Source organism: Nannobrachium achirus (assembly GCF_963921795.1).
Source record: "Nannobrachium achirus genome assembly, chromosome: 2".
In the NCBI taxonomy this organism is placed as follows: Eukaryota; Metazoa; Chordata; class Actinopteri; order Myctophiformes; family Myctophidae; genus Nannobrachium; species Nannobrachium achirus.
In genome coordinates, this window is record NC_137811.1 from 22213451 (window position 1) to 22229879 (window position 16429).

General features: G+C 42.0%; 1 protein-coding gene across 1 annotated transcript; it reads left to right on the forward strand.

Moving 5' to 3' along the window:
* The first annotated feature begins 2733 nt into the window (after positions 1 to 2733).
* On the forward strand, positions 2734 to 14363 carry LOC308306725 (multiple inositol polyphosphate phosphatase 1-like). Its single transcript, XM_080751769.1, has 8 exons — positions 2734 to 2995; positions 3711 to 3836; positions 4595 to 4917; positions 5168 to 5362; positions 7992 to 8089; positions 8242 to 8372; positions 9092 to 9990; positions 12816 to 14363. Exons 1-7 carry the CDS (start codon positions 2853 to 2855, stop codon positions 9471 to 9473), a joined length of 1398 nt encoding a protein of 465 aa, XP_080607895.1. The 5' UTR covers positions 2734 to 2852; the 3' UTR covers positions 9474 to 9990; positions 12816 to 14363.
* Positions 14364 to 16429: the final 2066 nt, after the last annotated feature.

Consider the following 16429-nt stretch of genomic DNA (forward strand, 5'->3'; position numbering starts at 1 on the left):
TAAACATCTAATATACCGGTACGTCTAAAGGCTAGTCTAAAATATGTCTAATAAACGTCTAGGTGTGCTTCAACGTTTTCAGGCCAAGGACCCCTTAGTTGAGAGAGAGATGAAGCAGGGACCCCCACAACCTTTTCATAGATTCTATTTAGTTTCATTGTTTGACAGCACGATCATCAGTGTATTTTGGATTCATGTCAATTTGTGTTTTCAGATATTTAACCACTTGAGCCGTCATTTACCTATAAACTTGACCTTTTACTCTTCCTCCGTCTGCTCTTTTCTCCCTCTACACCAAACCTCTTTGCCGAAAATAGTTGATCTACAAGCTCACAACGCCTTGCAGCTGCTATTTTTGGCTATAGTTCTCTGAAATTTTTGTTAATATAAAAAGGATTGGAAGATTTGGAAGACCCCTTGTAGTAACTCTGAGGACCCCCTAGGGGTCCCGGACCCCTTGTTGAAGACCCCTGGTCTAGGTTGATTAGACTTATAAGGCGTCTAGACCGTCTATATTTTAGATGTCTAATAGACGTATAGACCGTCTATAGGTAGCCATTGAAATAATGTCTAATCAACGTCTAGTCTTAGCTTAGACGTCTAAAAACTTTCAAATCTAGACATTTAGACCTATTAGACGTATATCTAGACGTCTAATAGACGACTATTGCTCAGTGGGAGGAAATAAGTACTAAAATCTGTGAATAGATATTATTTTAGCCTTTTGGCACAGGGGAGGGTGATCACTGGCACACTGGCAGAAGTGTGAGAGAGAGGGTTTTTATTTTAAAATCAAATATTGATTTAAACGTGGTGATTTAAATGAAGTCACCTAATTTGCTGCAAATTACATCCTGCACATGATTCTACATTCATTAAAATTCTGAACTTTGACTGGGGAGGGAGTCAGGGAGATAGGTGGGTTATTGCTCTGAGTCTAATGATCGTTTTAACAATGTCCAGACAATCAAATATGTCAGAATCTTTGATGGGGTGTCATTAAAATGTATGTTGACATGGCAGACTGACTATCTAGAAAATGAAAACATGGCACTTCATTTCAAAAAGGTTGCTGCCCCCTGCCCTATAGGTTGTGGAATGATCTGTCTCTGCATGCATTCCACCATGTGTTTTCCCAACCAAGTACGTAGGCAGACGTAGGCAGTCGTGTGAATCAACTCATGAGTAGCAGAATATGCAGAATATCTGCATATAATCCCACTCAGCAATTTCTTTCAGGCTCGGCTAAAACTGAGTTATAACTGCTCATTAGCTCATCTCAGATGTTGAAACATGGTCATTTCAACGGCTATAGACGTCTCCATATAAAAATATTTTTGTAAAAGTTCATTTTCTATTTTCATATAGGCTATTATGATCAGGGGTCTATTTTAGACTATGTCGGCTTGTGGTGGACATTTCTGTCAAAATAGAAATATTGCCACGGGGCACGGACAAGAAACACATAAAGAGACGGCCATAAATGATCACAACAAGTCTGGAACCAAATGGACCCTTCCTTGTGGGAATGTGGGTCCATTTGGTTCCATTCGTACATCTCTCAGAGTTATGGGGTTCCTCGCAAATAAAACATTTGAGAACCACTACTAGTGGACTCCTAAAGGGGCATTGTGTCATAAATAAGTGTCATACATTGATTGATTGATTGAAGTATCTATTGTCAGTTTAGAGAAAGGTAGGCTACAGTTTCATGACAGTACACTTGTAGGTACAATATTCTGAAGAAAACCTGTTAACTGTATTTGGTAATATTATGATCAAAATAAGAACATTATAAAAAGCGTGTGTGTAAAAAAGAAATCCAGAATTTGCCACAGACAAAAGCACAAAACTAAGTCTTGCCAGGGACATATTTGTCCGTGTATGGACATATTGTCATTGATGTAAAGATTTGGGGTGCTGGCATCTGCATGCTTTTTTACACAATAGGCTATTCTATTTATTCAAACAACCTCCTTTAAACAAAACATTTTAAGGACACCAATGCAACTCCTTCCAACTGACACTGAGAATAATGGTTGCGAGTTTGCAACCGTTTGGTTGCAATGCTACTTGTGTTCTAGAATTTTTTTGAGGGCATAGGCTACTATAATTCATGGGTTTTCAACCGGTGGTCTGCAGACCACTTGTGAGTCCACGGACCACCAGGTGTGTGTGTGCATGTGTATGGCCCATATGTAAAGTCCAAAAAATAATGACTCCTCACACATTTCAGCAGCAACAACAAACAGTTATAGGTTAAGGTCCTAGCTGTTTGGCCTTTCTTCTCAGGCCCACCTCACCGCTTATAACCACATAAGTGTGCAGGGGTCTATTAATAGGCCTATGGCTTCATTTACATTTTGTAGGCTACTGCTTTCTGATGAGTGATAATTCAATCAATCAATCAATCAATCAATCAATCAATCAATCGGGGCTCATTTCATTTGGGTCATCAGGGGATGTTCACATTTAACCTCTAATTCAATTATTTTATCATGTAGCCTATTATCCCCAACTCTGAATTTTGGAGACGAGTCTCCTGAGTCTAATAATAAATCTAATCTAATCTTTATAGCCTACAAGCCAGATAAGCCAATATATAGTCACGGAACGGAAAATTGTGAACTCCGTGAAAGAGACTGGTTGGCCTTTTTTCCCCAAAACAATCTGACGTCTGTGAGAGATCCGTCCATCAGGACAGGACAAAGTTCATTTGTGCAGCCACGGGGTTGGGACAGGACAGGACAGGACAGGACAGGACAGGACAGGACAGGACAGTTTGGAAAACAGCATAGCCTGTATAACTGTTTGGAAAACAGCATAGCCTGTATAACTGCAGATGGTCGGGAATGATGTTTACCCTATATTTAAAACTCACAGTCGTTCATTTCTTCATCTGTGGGATTTCGTGTTGTTTCATTGATTACTTCAAGCCGAGGAGAAGAGTGTCAGACATACCGACGATCGCCCCATACTTCAGCACTAAAGGGAGGTAGGCTACGTACCGTATTATTATTAGCTCTCATTTATCGTGATAAAAAAACACTCACAATAATCGTATCGTGGAGATTTAAGTTTTGTGGAGATTTGTTTTCGTTATCGTGAAATTATCCTCCGTCATGCACTGGGAACAATAACAAATCAATTCACCTATTATTTGCAGAGTTGCATGGGTGTCGTATCAATCATTCTCTCACTCCCTGTCATAGGGTCATAATCTAACTCCCGTTACTCCCCTCATTCAAGTGAACGGGGATGTTGTTTTCAGTTCCGCCAGCAGATGGCGCCAGATAATAAGGTTAGGGTTAGGTTTAGGGTTTGGGTTAGAACTTAGAATTTGGGTTTGGGGTTAGGGTTAACATTCACCAGCAACTGCAGGTTAGCATTCACCAGCGTAGCCAGGTTAGAACTCACCAGCGCTGTGGGGAGTTAGATTCTGAGGGGAGTGAGAAAATGATATAACACCGGTCCGGTACCATTTAAACCCCCTGAAAATAACGTAGGCCTACTTGATAGATAGGCCTACAGTCTTTCTTTTTTCACTCTGTACCAAATCTCTATGCCAAAAAATAGCCGATCTACAAGCTCAAATGTTCCACCACCCCAGGACAATGGAGTCATGGACGTCGGGGATATTTTTATTATCTCGATAATATCGTACATTTCTTTGGTCACAATGATCGTGACATGACATTTTCATCCTTTAGGTATGAGGAGGTGAACCCCTATCTGTTAGAGGACATCCTGGCTGTCAACACATCATCTCTGCTCCCTGCATCATCTGCACAATGCACCGAGGTCCATCTGACTGCCATAGTGAGACATGGCACCAGGTTGGTATCCCTGGGCAGTAACTAGAAATATATTACTGTAGAGGCGCCCTCTGGCCTACTGGTCCACGAAGGCACTGCCACATAGGCATAGATGCCTGGCAGCGTTGCCGGTTCGATTCCCGATCCGGACGACCTTTGCCGCGTGTCACTCCCCATCTCTCCCCCCATCTCCTCCTGTCAGTCTACTGTCCTATCAATAAAGCCATAAAAGCCCAAAAACAAACCTTAAAAAAAAAATATATATATATATATATATATATATATATATATATATATATATATATATATATATATATATATATAAATATATATATATATATATATATATTACTGTAATATTATTACTTTACCCAGTAACGAGTAGTCTAAGGGATTACTATACTATTAGGCTACTCTTGTTTTGTCAACTGTCTTTTGAAAACATTCTGTTTAAAAGGTCAAGAGAGATTGCTGCTATATTTTATAGCCATTTTGGCTGATTGCTGTTATTATGATAAGCCTATATTATTCAAAAAATTAGGATTTTCGCTCTTAAAATGGCTTAATACAAGGCACAAATAGGCCTACTTAGTTTCCATGCATTATTTGCATGGCAAAACGATTTGATACTGATTATCTGCATTGCGAAACGAAACGATACAATACGATACAAAGCCAAACGGTACGATATGTTGCTTTTGCATATCGATATAGTAGATCATCGCAAATCAAAATCGATTTTTCAATTCAGTTACTATATCATTACACCCCTGCTATAGGTATCCGACGGCCAAGAACGTGAAGAAGATGCAGAGCGTCTACGACCTGGTTGTGGGCAAAGCCTCTGGTAGGGAGAGCTGGCTGCGTGATATCCAGAACTGGAGGATGTGGTACACCGAGGACATGGACGGCCGGCTGGTGGAGAAAGGCGTGAGCGACCTCAAACATCTGGCCGTCAGGATGTCCAAGCTGTTCCCCCACTTGATCTCAGAGGAGAAGCTGCGAGGCGGACGCGTGAAGTTCATCACCAGCTCCAAGCACAGGTGCATCAACAGCACCATGTCCTTCCGGAGGGGTCTGACGGAACTGTGGAATATTGATGGTAGGTGGCCTAGGTGGAAGATCAGTGGTTTTCAACCCTTTTCATATCAGGGTGCGTTATTTATTTGGCGTTTGAGCCACGGACCACCATTTGATGAGATTCAGCCTCTGAGACCCAAAACGTGGAATATGTTTTTATCGTTGTATAGGATTTTGTCCTAACATTTGGTAGGAGGGATTCTTAAAATATTGACGATGGCCAATTGGAAACGTAGGCCTACTTTTGATTTCCTTTGATTTCCCATCTACAGACCAAGAATTTGACCATGAGGTGAACGATGCCCTGATGAGGTTCTTCGACCAGTGCACCAAGTTCCTGAAGGATGTTGACGATAACCCGGCAGCCACTGAAGAAGTGGACAAGTTCAACCTGGGACCAGAGATGAAGCGGGTCACCGAGAAGATTGCAGACCGTCTTCGCGTCCCGTACAGTCTCATCACTGATGGTCAGATAGAAAGAATACATTATTATTTACTGGGGGGGGGGGGGGGGGGGGACTGATAATTAATCTTCATTCATTCGTATGTTATTCAAATTAACATACAAGAATGTCTATTTTGAACAGAATTTCACTGTTCTCTGGGGTCGGTGATAGGGCCTTTCTGTGTGGAGTTTGCATGTTCTCCCCGTGTCTCCTAGGGTTGATACCCTCACAAAAACATGCAGTAATCCTGGTCTCAATAATGCCTCCCCCTGGCCAGCCGGGGCGCTTGATGGAGGGGAAAGGAACCGGTTGGAATAACGTGTTCCTTCCACGCGCTACGTCCATCCCGGGGAAATCCCCCCTGTCAGGTGAAAAGAAACAACTTGGACTACTCATGCATTGAAGGAAGCATGAGGTCAGTCCGTTGTCTCCCCAGGCGCGGCAGAGGGAGAGCAGAGCCCAGGATTACATAGGCAATTGGCACTGGGTGAAAAAGGGTTGCAAAATCGTGGGATAAAAATTATAGAGTTAAAAAATAATTTCACTGTTCTCTTTACCTACAGTACGTAAAGGACCAAATGACAGACCATATGAGGAACAAGCCTGGAAACATATCAGTAGACCATTGTCTGACCTGCTAACTCGTGTAGTGTTGGTGTTAAGCCCTTTGCACACGGGACAGTTGCGTTTTTTTTTCGTTTGCTGCATGAATAAAACGCATTGGATTTGGTGTGCAATGCTGTGCGGAATCGGCGCTGCGGATCCCAAAAGGAGTCATAAAAGGAGTGATGAGTTTTTTACCGCATGCGACAAGACGCATGAATCGGACTGGGTTCGATCGAGAAAAAAACGCACGGCCGCAGCCACTCAGCCAATTCGGATCCGGTGTGCATGAGGTCGTAGAGAATCATTGTTTTCTTTAAAAAAAATGAAATTGTCCCTTTTATCCGTGCGGATAAACGCGCCTGTGTGCAAAAGGCTTTAACCCATTTAGGCCTAAATCAGAAATTAGCCTACAAAAACAAATATTTTGCTACATACTGTACATGTACTATAAGCCCCTCCCATACACTAAAATGTGTACCCGGCCTGAATGGGTTGCAACGTGCGCATGACGTCATTATAATGCCGTACCCCCAAAGATAAATTCACCAATACAACACTGGTTTTAAGGTCAAACTAATGACTAAGGAAATGAGTGTTTCTGGCTTATCCTCTACTGTATAAGCTGTATACAAGTAATCAACAGTGTTTGGCAGTAACAAGTTACTACTAGTAACATATTACTGTAATATTATTACTTAACCCAGTATCGAGTAGTAAGGGATCACTCTGCCAAAACAGTAATATTACACCATATTACTATGTAAATAATGACATATTACTCTGGTTTTGTTGGCTTTTTTATTTATTTATTATTATTATTATTCAGTTCACATTCTTGGACACTGCTCCTACAGATTTTGCCCTAAAATTACACAAAGCGGTACACAGTATCTCTAAAGTCATGTCATCAACATGGATCTGTCCCATTTCCCATATTCCCTCCTGATTGGCTACCATTGCCTTCTAAAGTTTATGTATGCGACCTGACGGTTGCTTATCTCCCGACTAGGGAGTCTTACTGGTCATTCAGTTCTAAAAAGGAGCTGGCTAAACAGATTGTGTTGTTGTACAACTCTTCTTTTTTTGCTGGTCGAGGGGCAAAAGTAATATGTAGTATAATATTATTACTTTTTTTAAGGAGTAATATGTAATGTCTATGTAAATGGTGCATTTATATAGCGCTTTTTTTTTTAATCCAAAGCTCTTTACAGAGATTGTGCATTACATTCACCCATTCACGCACACATTCATACACCGATGGAGGAGGAAACCATGCAGGCACCAACCTGCTCACCGGGAGCAATTAGGGGTTCAGAGTCTTGCTCAAGGACTCTTCGACATTAACTCAGGGGGAGCCCGGATTCGAACTGGGAACCCTTCGTGCTCCAATAACGGTTTCTCTACCCCTGAGCTATGCCGCCCCAAATATGTTCTCTCCTGAGTAATATTGCCCAACACTGGTAATCAGTAATCATTAGTCATGTGAACTTAAAGCTATACTGTGTAAGTTGCTTAACTGGTGGTCTGTAGCAAACCGCGGTCGCGTTTGCTTTTTTCGTCCGTTTTTCGCTCGCGGACCGGGCCGTCAGACCACCGCGTCCGCCTCGCCGAGACGCTTTCAATGAGGTCTCCCGTGTCCTTCTACGAGCAGCGGTTGGGGAGTTACATGCTAGACTCCTCCAGTGTAAACACTGCAGTGTACTTCCTGAAGGCGTGTTTCCTAAACCCACCAGAGAGCCCGGCAGTGTATGTTCTGCGCTGTGATTGGCCGGCAGTGTATAACCCTCGCTGTGATTGGCCGGTAGTGTGATGACGCAATTTTTCCGCGAAAACCGGTCCCGGACAGGGATCATAGAAAACATATAAAGAGAAGGCTTTAGAAGCTGAAAATAACGGAGTGGGGGTTCTAAAACTTTAGCGATTTAACAGCTAGGACCATTTTAAGATTTGTTTTATAAAAAATGTTACATGGTATAACTTTAAATGACTGAGAGGCTTTTGTGACTACATTAGTTCTAACTTTTCTGTGATCTTGTTTCTGCAGATATGGCTCAAGCTGCATTTTACCTTTGTGCCTATGAATTCTCTATTAAGAATGAGAACTCCCCCTGGTGTCAGCTCTTTGATGAAGTTGATGCACAGGTATTTAAACTACAACAATTATCATATAAGTAATGTCAATTTAGTGAGCCTGTATTTCCAAGACTGACAGATAGCCATATGTCCAAACATATCCTATCCCACATAATCCCACATTATTTACTTATTTACTGTGTGTTGTCTCCTACCAACAGGTGTTGGAGTATGCTCTAGACCTGAAGCAATTCTGGAAAAGAGGCTACGGTTACCCCATCAACAGCAAGTCAAGTTGCATTCTTTTCCATGATGTTTTTAGTCGACTGGACAAAGCAGCCAGTGAGAACAAGTAAGAGAGGACCTTTCTTTCTAAATAAAATCTTTTTAACCCATTTAGGTCTAGGATTATTGAATGCTTTAACTGTTGAAAAATAGCAGATGTACAAGCTCACAGCGCGGCACCGAGTGCCGCGCTGCGAGCTTGTAGATCTGCTATTTTTGAAAAAGTCGTGAAAATGTATTTTTAAAGCGAACGTCTGTAACTCAAATTTTGTTTCTGGGTGGTCCCTGGAACTAAATATTTTGAGATGGGGGTCCATGGCCAAATAAATATCATTTTGGGGGTCCTTCAAATGAAAAAGTTTGAGAACCACTGACATAGTAGTCTCTCAAGAACAGACTAACTGAGCTCCAGTTAAGTGAAAATGAGCTTTTCTTTGACGATGGCTAGCCAGATTGCTGACATAGAAACACAGGTTTTTCAAAAAATCTTAGAAGGATTCAAAAGAGACTTATAGAATCGGGTCAAAATTCAAATTTTCACGATTTTTCAAAAATAGCAGATCTACAAGCTCGCAGCACGGCACTCGGTGCCGCGCTGTGAGCTTGTATATCTGCTATTTTTCAATAGTTGAAGCATAAAATAATGATACTCAATAATGTGTACCCGTTCTGAATGGGTTTTAAAAATGTGGTCAATTAATTTAAGTCCCCTGAAATAAACAAATACCCATTTTTGGGGGTTTTCAAATAATCCTGCGACCCAAACACCTTCCTGTACTCCTTTAGGTTGGGGAACGCGGTGTCTGAAGCTGTGACCGTCCAGGTGGGCCACGCCGAGACGCTCCTGCCCCTGCTCACCCTCCTGGGCTTCTTCAACGACAGCGAACGCCTGACGTCCGCCAACTACGCTGCGCAGGCCCGGCGCTCGTTCCGCACCAGCCGCTTCCTACCCTACGCCGCTAACCTGCTGCTGGTGCTGTACGACTGCGGGGAGGACGGCCTGAGGCTGCAGCCGCTGCTCAACGAGCAGCCCATGGTTTTCCCCGGCATGGACCAGGCGTCCGTCCCTCTGTACCAAGATGTCCGACATCACTACAGGGAGCTGCTCCGGGGCTGTGACTTTGAGACTGAGTGTCAGCTCTTCCCGGAGGAGACTGCGACCACATAGGAGAGAAGGGTTGATTTTTCAATACATTTTCCTATAATGGGTCATATATAGAAGAGCTGGGGTCTTCAACAGGGGGTCCGGGTCCTCAGAGTTACAACAGGGGGTCCTCCAAATCTTTGTGTGATAGAGAGATTTTTTCTCCTTATTTTTTATATTAACCACTTGAACCCTATAGTGTCCATATTCTGAGAACTTTAGCCAAAAATAGCAGATCTACAAGCTCACAATGCCTTGCAGCGCGAGGCGTTGTGAGCTTTTAAAGTGTCACATTTTAACTGGGGACCCCCTCACTCTGACGAGCACTAAGAGTTGAGGCATAACATTTTGTATAACACAGTTCTTTTGTGATAAATAGCAGATCTACATGCTCACAACACCTCGCGTCCCCAAAATAATTTGGGGGACCCCTCTGGGGGTCCCAACCCACAGGTTGAGACCCACTGGGGCACCCAAGTCTGACATCACTGCCACTAGGGGGGCACTATCCCCCTGGATAACGGCTACTACGTTTCACTTTGTGTGTATAGACCCCTTTCTGGGCCCGCCCCTTTCCCCCCTCCCCCTGAGCGGCAGCCATGATGGAGTTACTGCTGCAGCAGTGTGTGTCTATGTCTATGTCTATGGAGATGGGACTTTTAATGAAATTAGTCATTACCAGTCCCATCTCCATGATATTTAGATCTAATTCCTTCGCCAGTTCCATCCGCATGATTTGTAGATCTAATTCTATGAGTCCCATCCACATGATTTGTAGGTCTAATACCATCGCCAGTCCCATCCTTATGATTCGTAGATCTAATTCTATCTGTTCCATCTCAATTATGTTTAGGTGTAATTCCATCGCCAGTTCCATCCAAATGATTTGTAAATCTAATTTCATCAGATCCATCCCAATGATTTTTAGATCTAATTTCACCACCAGTTATATCCTTATGATTTGTATATCTAATTCCATCAGTCCCATCTCAATTATGTGTAGGTCTAATTCCATCGCCAGTTCCATCCACATGATTTGTTGATCTAATTCTATATAGTTCCATCCTCATGATTTGTAGATCTAATTCCATCGCCAGTCCCATCCTTATGATTTGTAGATCTAATTCTATCAGTCCCATCTCAATTATGTGAAGGTCAAATTCTATAGCTAATTCGATACAGTCCCATCTCCATATTCTTTAGATCTAATTCCCATGATTTGTAGATCTAATTCCATCACCAGTTCCATCCCCATAATGTGTAGGTACAATTCCATCGCTAGTTTCGCCAGTTTCATCCGCATGATTTGTAGATCTAATTCTATGAGTCCCATCCACATGATTTGTAGGTCTAATACCATCGCCAGTCCCATCCTTATGATTTGTAGATCTAATTATATTAGTCCCATCTCAATTATGTGTAGGTCTAACTCCATAGCAAGTTCCATCCGCATGATTTGTAGATCTAATTCCATAGGGTCACATCCCCATGATTTGTAGATCTAATTCCATCACCAGTTCCATCCCCATAAAGTGTAGGTCTAATTCCATCACCAGTCCATCTGCATGATTTGTAGATCTAATTCTATCTGTCCCATCCCCATCATGTGTAGGTCTAATTCCATCACCAGTTATCTGCATGATTTGTAGATCTAATTCTATGAATCCCATCCCCATGATTTGTTGGTCTAATTCCATCGCCAGTCCCATCCTTATGATTTGTAGATCTAATTCCATCACCAGTCCCATCCCTATCATTTGTATGTCTAATTCTATTGCTAGTTCCATCCACATGATTTGTAGATCTAATGTGCCGAATCTGAAGCCGGTGGGACGAACGTTTCTCGAGATAAGTGGATTACATACATTACATACATACTCACAGAGATTTGTCACATTTATTGTAAGCAGATGAATTATGTGGATGGGACTGTATCGAATTAGACCTACAAATCATGGGGATGGAACTGGCGATGGAATTAGATCTAAACATAATTGAGATGTGACTGATAGAATTAGATCTACACATCATGCGGATGAAACTGGCGATAGAATTGGACCTACACATCATGGGGATGGGACTGGTGATGGAATTAGATCTACAAATCATGACGATGGAACTATATAGAATTAGATCTACAAATCATGCAGATAGAACTGGCGATGGAATTAGACCTAAACATAATTGAGATGGAACAGATAGAATTAGATCTACAAATCATAAGGATGGGACTGGCGATGGAATTAGACCTACAAATCATGGATATGGGACTCATAGAATTAGATTTACAAATCATTTGGATGGAACTGGCGATGGAATTACACCTAAACATAATTGAGATGGAACAGATAGAATTAGATCTACGAATCATAAGGATGGGACTGGCGATGGTATTAGACCTACAAATCATGAGGATGGGACTCATAGAATTAGATCTAAAAATCATGCGGATGAAACTGGCGAAACTGGCGATGGAATTGTACCTACACATTATGGGGATGGAACTGGTGATGGAATTAGATCTACAAATCATGGGAATTAGATCTAAATATGGAGATGGGACTGTATCGAATTAGACTTACAAATCATGGGGATGGAACTGGCTATAGAATTTGACCTTCACATAATTGAGATGGGACTGATAGAATTAGATCTACAAATCATAAGGATGGGACTGGCGATGGAATTAGATCTACAAATCATGAGGATGGAACTATATAGAATTAGATCAACAAATCATGTGGATGTAACTGGCGATGGAATTAGACCTACACATAATTGAGATGGGACTGATGGAATTAGATCTACAAATCATAAGGATAGAACTGGTGGTGAAATTAGATCTAAAAATCATTGGGATGGATCTGATAAAATTAGATCAACAAATCATGCGGATAGAACTGGCGATGGAATTAGACCTAAACATAATTGAGATGGAACAGACAGAATTAGATCTACAAATCATAAGGATGGGACTGGCGATGGAATTAGACCTACAAATCATGGAGATGGGACTCATAGAATTAGATTTACAAATCATTTGGATGGAACTGGCGATGGAATTACACCTAAACATAATTGAGATGGAACAGATAGAATTAGATCTACGAATCATAAGGATGGGACTGGCAATGGTATTAGACCTACAAATCATGTGGATGGGACTCATAGAATTAGATCTACAAATCATGCGGATGGAACTGGCGAAGGAATTAGATCTAAATATCATGGAGATGGGACTGGTAATGACTAATTTCATTAAAAGTCCCATCTCCATAGACATAGACATAGACACACACTGCTGCAGCAGTAACTCCATCATGGCCGCCGCTCAGGGGGAGGGGGGAAAGGGGCGGGCCCAGAAAGGGGTCTATTAGCAGCACAGATCTCCATGTATGGAGATATGTGCTAACAGTACACATAGTAACTGACAACACGGACAGAACGGCCCATACAAGGAGATATGCACGTGTATCCTGTTTGCACCTCTCACTTCGCACCGGTGTAATTTCTCTGTATTAGAATTCCCATAGGGGAATCTCAGATCGTGTCATATATGAACTTCCAGAAATAAACAAATGAGCCAGGCAGTTTTATTCATATGGATATGAAGTGATGTGATGCAACAATGCGGTTGCGCCAACACCAACTCCCGAATCGCTGCCCTCCACACTCTCCCATCTGGGTCTTGTGCTCTAAAGCAGGGGTCTTCAACAGGGGGTCCGGGACCCCTAGGGGGTCCTCAGAGTTACTACAGGGGGGCCACCAAATCTTTGTGTGATAGGATCATGCTTTTTAACCACTTAAACCCTAGCATCCCTATTCTGAGTGGATCATTAGCCAAAAATAGCAGATCTACAAGCTTACAACGCCTTGCGCTGCGAGGCGTTGTAAGCTTGTAGATCGGCTATTTTTGTTAAAGAGGTTTGTAGAGGGAAAAGAAGAGCAGACTAAAGTATTCAAGTGGTTAAATGTCTGAAAATACACATTACTGCAACATTATGACATTGCTGTCAAACAAGTCTAAGCTGTCTAAGATTCTATGAACATTTTAAATCTGCAACACAATTTTATACAATATGTAGTGGGGGTCCCTGCTTCATCTCTCTCTCAGCTAGGGGGTCCTTCGCCTGAAAACGTTGAAGACCCCTGCTCTAAAGTGTTGTTAGCTAAGCTGTCGCGCCGAAGTGCTTCTACGTACGTAGTGTAGGTGGGGCGCTTCTTGGCTTTCCTCCTTGCTTTGTCCTACATGGGTTGGCTGGATCAAACTTTTCAGGCCGAGACCCAAAAGAGAGATAAGACCGTTTGCCCGGGACCCAAACTAGTGAAAATAGCAGATTAGCTATTTTCACTACTTCTTCATTATTATTGTTTTATTCATGGTTTGTTTGTTTTAAAAGGAATTTAAAAAAAAGAAATCATTAGAGACAGAGATAGATTTCTTTTTTTATGTAGGAAAAGAAAATTGGATTTTTACTTGAGTCGTGACCCATGAAAAATTGTTCCATGACCCACAATTGGGTCCCGACCCACTGTTTGGGAAACTGTACCCTATGGGAGTTCCAATACAAAGAGTAACGCTGTGACCCAAGGTTGGTGGATGTGACGCCAGGACTTCATGCTCTGTTGCTCTTCCTTATTGTCAATAGACAATAGTAAGCTTTTACTTGAACACTTTCCTTCATAATACACCTACTTACTTTCCTGGTTCTCCTCATTGGTTGATGAACTATCTAACAGTCAAGATAAGAATTGTGTGTATGCAGCTAATTGAATCTTGTGATTCATATCAAGTATTATAAATAGACCAAAGAGCCATTTAAAATGGCACCATGCCAATACAGTATTACTGCTTTAGCAATATTCATCATCTTCATTCATTACAGAACATAATAAATATAAAAACACACAGTTCTGCTATGTACTGTCATCTTTTACATAAGTTATGCTTTATTCGTTCTTCAACATTGTCATGAGCATATTGATGCCTTCCTCACACAGATACATTGTGTAATCATCAGAATCTCACGTGTGTTTGTTGTAATACATTTCCTTATTGTAATTTGTTGCACTTTCTTGTGCCTGATTCGGACAAATAGGAACTGGAACTGCACTCTGTGAGGTGCCAACTTGCGCCATGGGGTGCGCTCTCCACTGGCATCACCACTGGCGATGCCAGTGATATCACCACTGGCATCACCAGGAATGCTGGTCCCTCATTGGCTGTTAATGATGACGTTGCCAGAAATGCTGGTCCCTGATTGGGCTACGGGCTTAAACACACACAGCTACCTACCCTACCTACCTACATATGCAGCCGAACGCAGTAGTTGCTTACTCTGCTGGCGCAAGTAATGATCTTTTTTATTAGATTCTCAAAAAATCACACCCAATGTGAAGTGAGCGGTGCTATTTATGAGTTAATTTCATTACAGGAGACACCATTTTGACCAATGAGAGTCCGGACAGACACGGGACGAACAGACAAAGCCAGATGTTGGAGCATTTAGCGCCGCTCAAAAAGTAATCTTACAGAGGCAAAAGGTGTGGTTTTCAATCACAGTGGAAGAAAAAATCAAACCTCGGTTCGAAGTGAAGCGGTGAATCTGAGTATAAATTGTCTAGAGCTACAGAATTCTGAATTCTGAATGAATGAATGATTTTATCTGGAGGGCCGGATTGTCATGTGAAGCTTGACCAATCCTCAAACTATGGTCTCATTGGACATTTTTAATCATCCAATCATCAGACTGGGACGGACACTACACACATATTCTGGACGTACGGGACAGATAAAACCTGTTCATTCTGGACTGAAATGACCATATATGGACATGGGGGACACACATTTACGGACAGATATAAAACCTGTTCATTCTGGACTGAAATTACCATATATGGACATGGGGGACACACAAAGCCACTCCTTGGAAGCGGCTTTCACCGCTTCAAAAAACCCAGCTTAAGAGGGCGGTTTACAAGGCTAACGGGACCCTGGGAGTACAACAAACTTTGAGCCATTTGTGCCAAGACATTTTTTTAACCCTTTTGTTCCCCCAATATTGGAGCTATAGCTCCTGTTCCAGGAGCACCGCTCAGAATAGCTCTCTGACCTTGTCTTTGACCCGCGGTATCACGGCTGTGGCTATGACAGGTATAGAAAATAGAAAAGCAAACCAAACATATTATTTATTATTCATATGGGGTCTCCCATGTGAAAGTAACATCTTAACCACTTGACCAAAGTGATATCCCTACGGCCCAGGGGAGATAGTAGACTAGACTTTTGAGGCCATCAAGCTGAGACTGTGTCACTCTACTACACATACACCAAGGATAAGACAGACAAACATCTGGTGTAGACTAGGGTTCTATGGTGTGTAGAGGGGCGGTAGTGGGTCATGGGTAGAGAGGCCAATAGAGCGGCTGGATGGAGAACCGCAAGGTTCCCAGTTCAATCCCGGGCTCCCCAAGAGCCGAACTGTCCTTGAGCAAGGACACCTCGACACTAACTCTGGGGGAGGGGAGCCCGGAACCCCTAATTGCTCCCGATGTGTTGGTTCATTGGTGCCTTGCATGGTTTCCTCTGCCATTTGTGAATAAATGTGTGTGAAAGGGTGAATGTAATGCACAATCTATATGTAAAGCGCTTTTGGAAGAGTGCTATGAATACACCATTTATCATTTAGAGTGTAGACTGCAGTGCAGGGAAACTGGAGCCAGAGATGTTAAGTCAATGAGCCGGTTGGACCAGCTTATAATAAACAATATTATTTTGTAATCATTATGACCATTGTCAGATAATCGGTTCAGGAAAGTAAGCGATAATCACATGTTGTTTTCGAATCTCTTGTTTGTGCATAGTAGGGAGACCAGGGGCAATTGTAAAAGAGAGAGAAAAAAAAAGAACGTATTAACTCTGACTACTTAAATACACATACTGTATAATAATTCATTATACAATTATATTTTTTTATTGT

What these genes read in the sequence shown, in the direction of transcription:
- LOC308306725 (XM_080751769.1), top strand. Translation starts at nt 2,853, where the DNA reads ATGATGTTTACCCTATATTTAAAACTCACAGTCGTTCATTTCTTCATC. An exon ending in GTACAGTCTCATCACTGATG is followed by an intron (nt 5,363 to 7,991) that starts GTCAGATAGAAA and finishes TTGTTTCTGCAG; the next exon opens with ATATGGCTCAAGCTGCATTT. An exon ending in TTGATGAAGTTGATGCACAG is followed by an intron (nt 8,090 to 8,241) that starts GTATTTAAACTA and finishes TCCTACCAACAG; the next exon opens with GTGTTGGAGTATGCTCTAGA.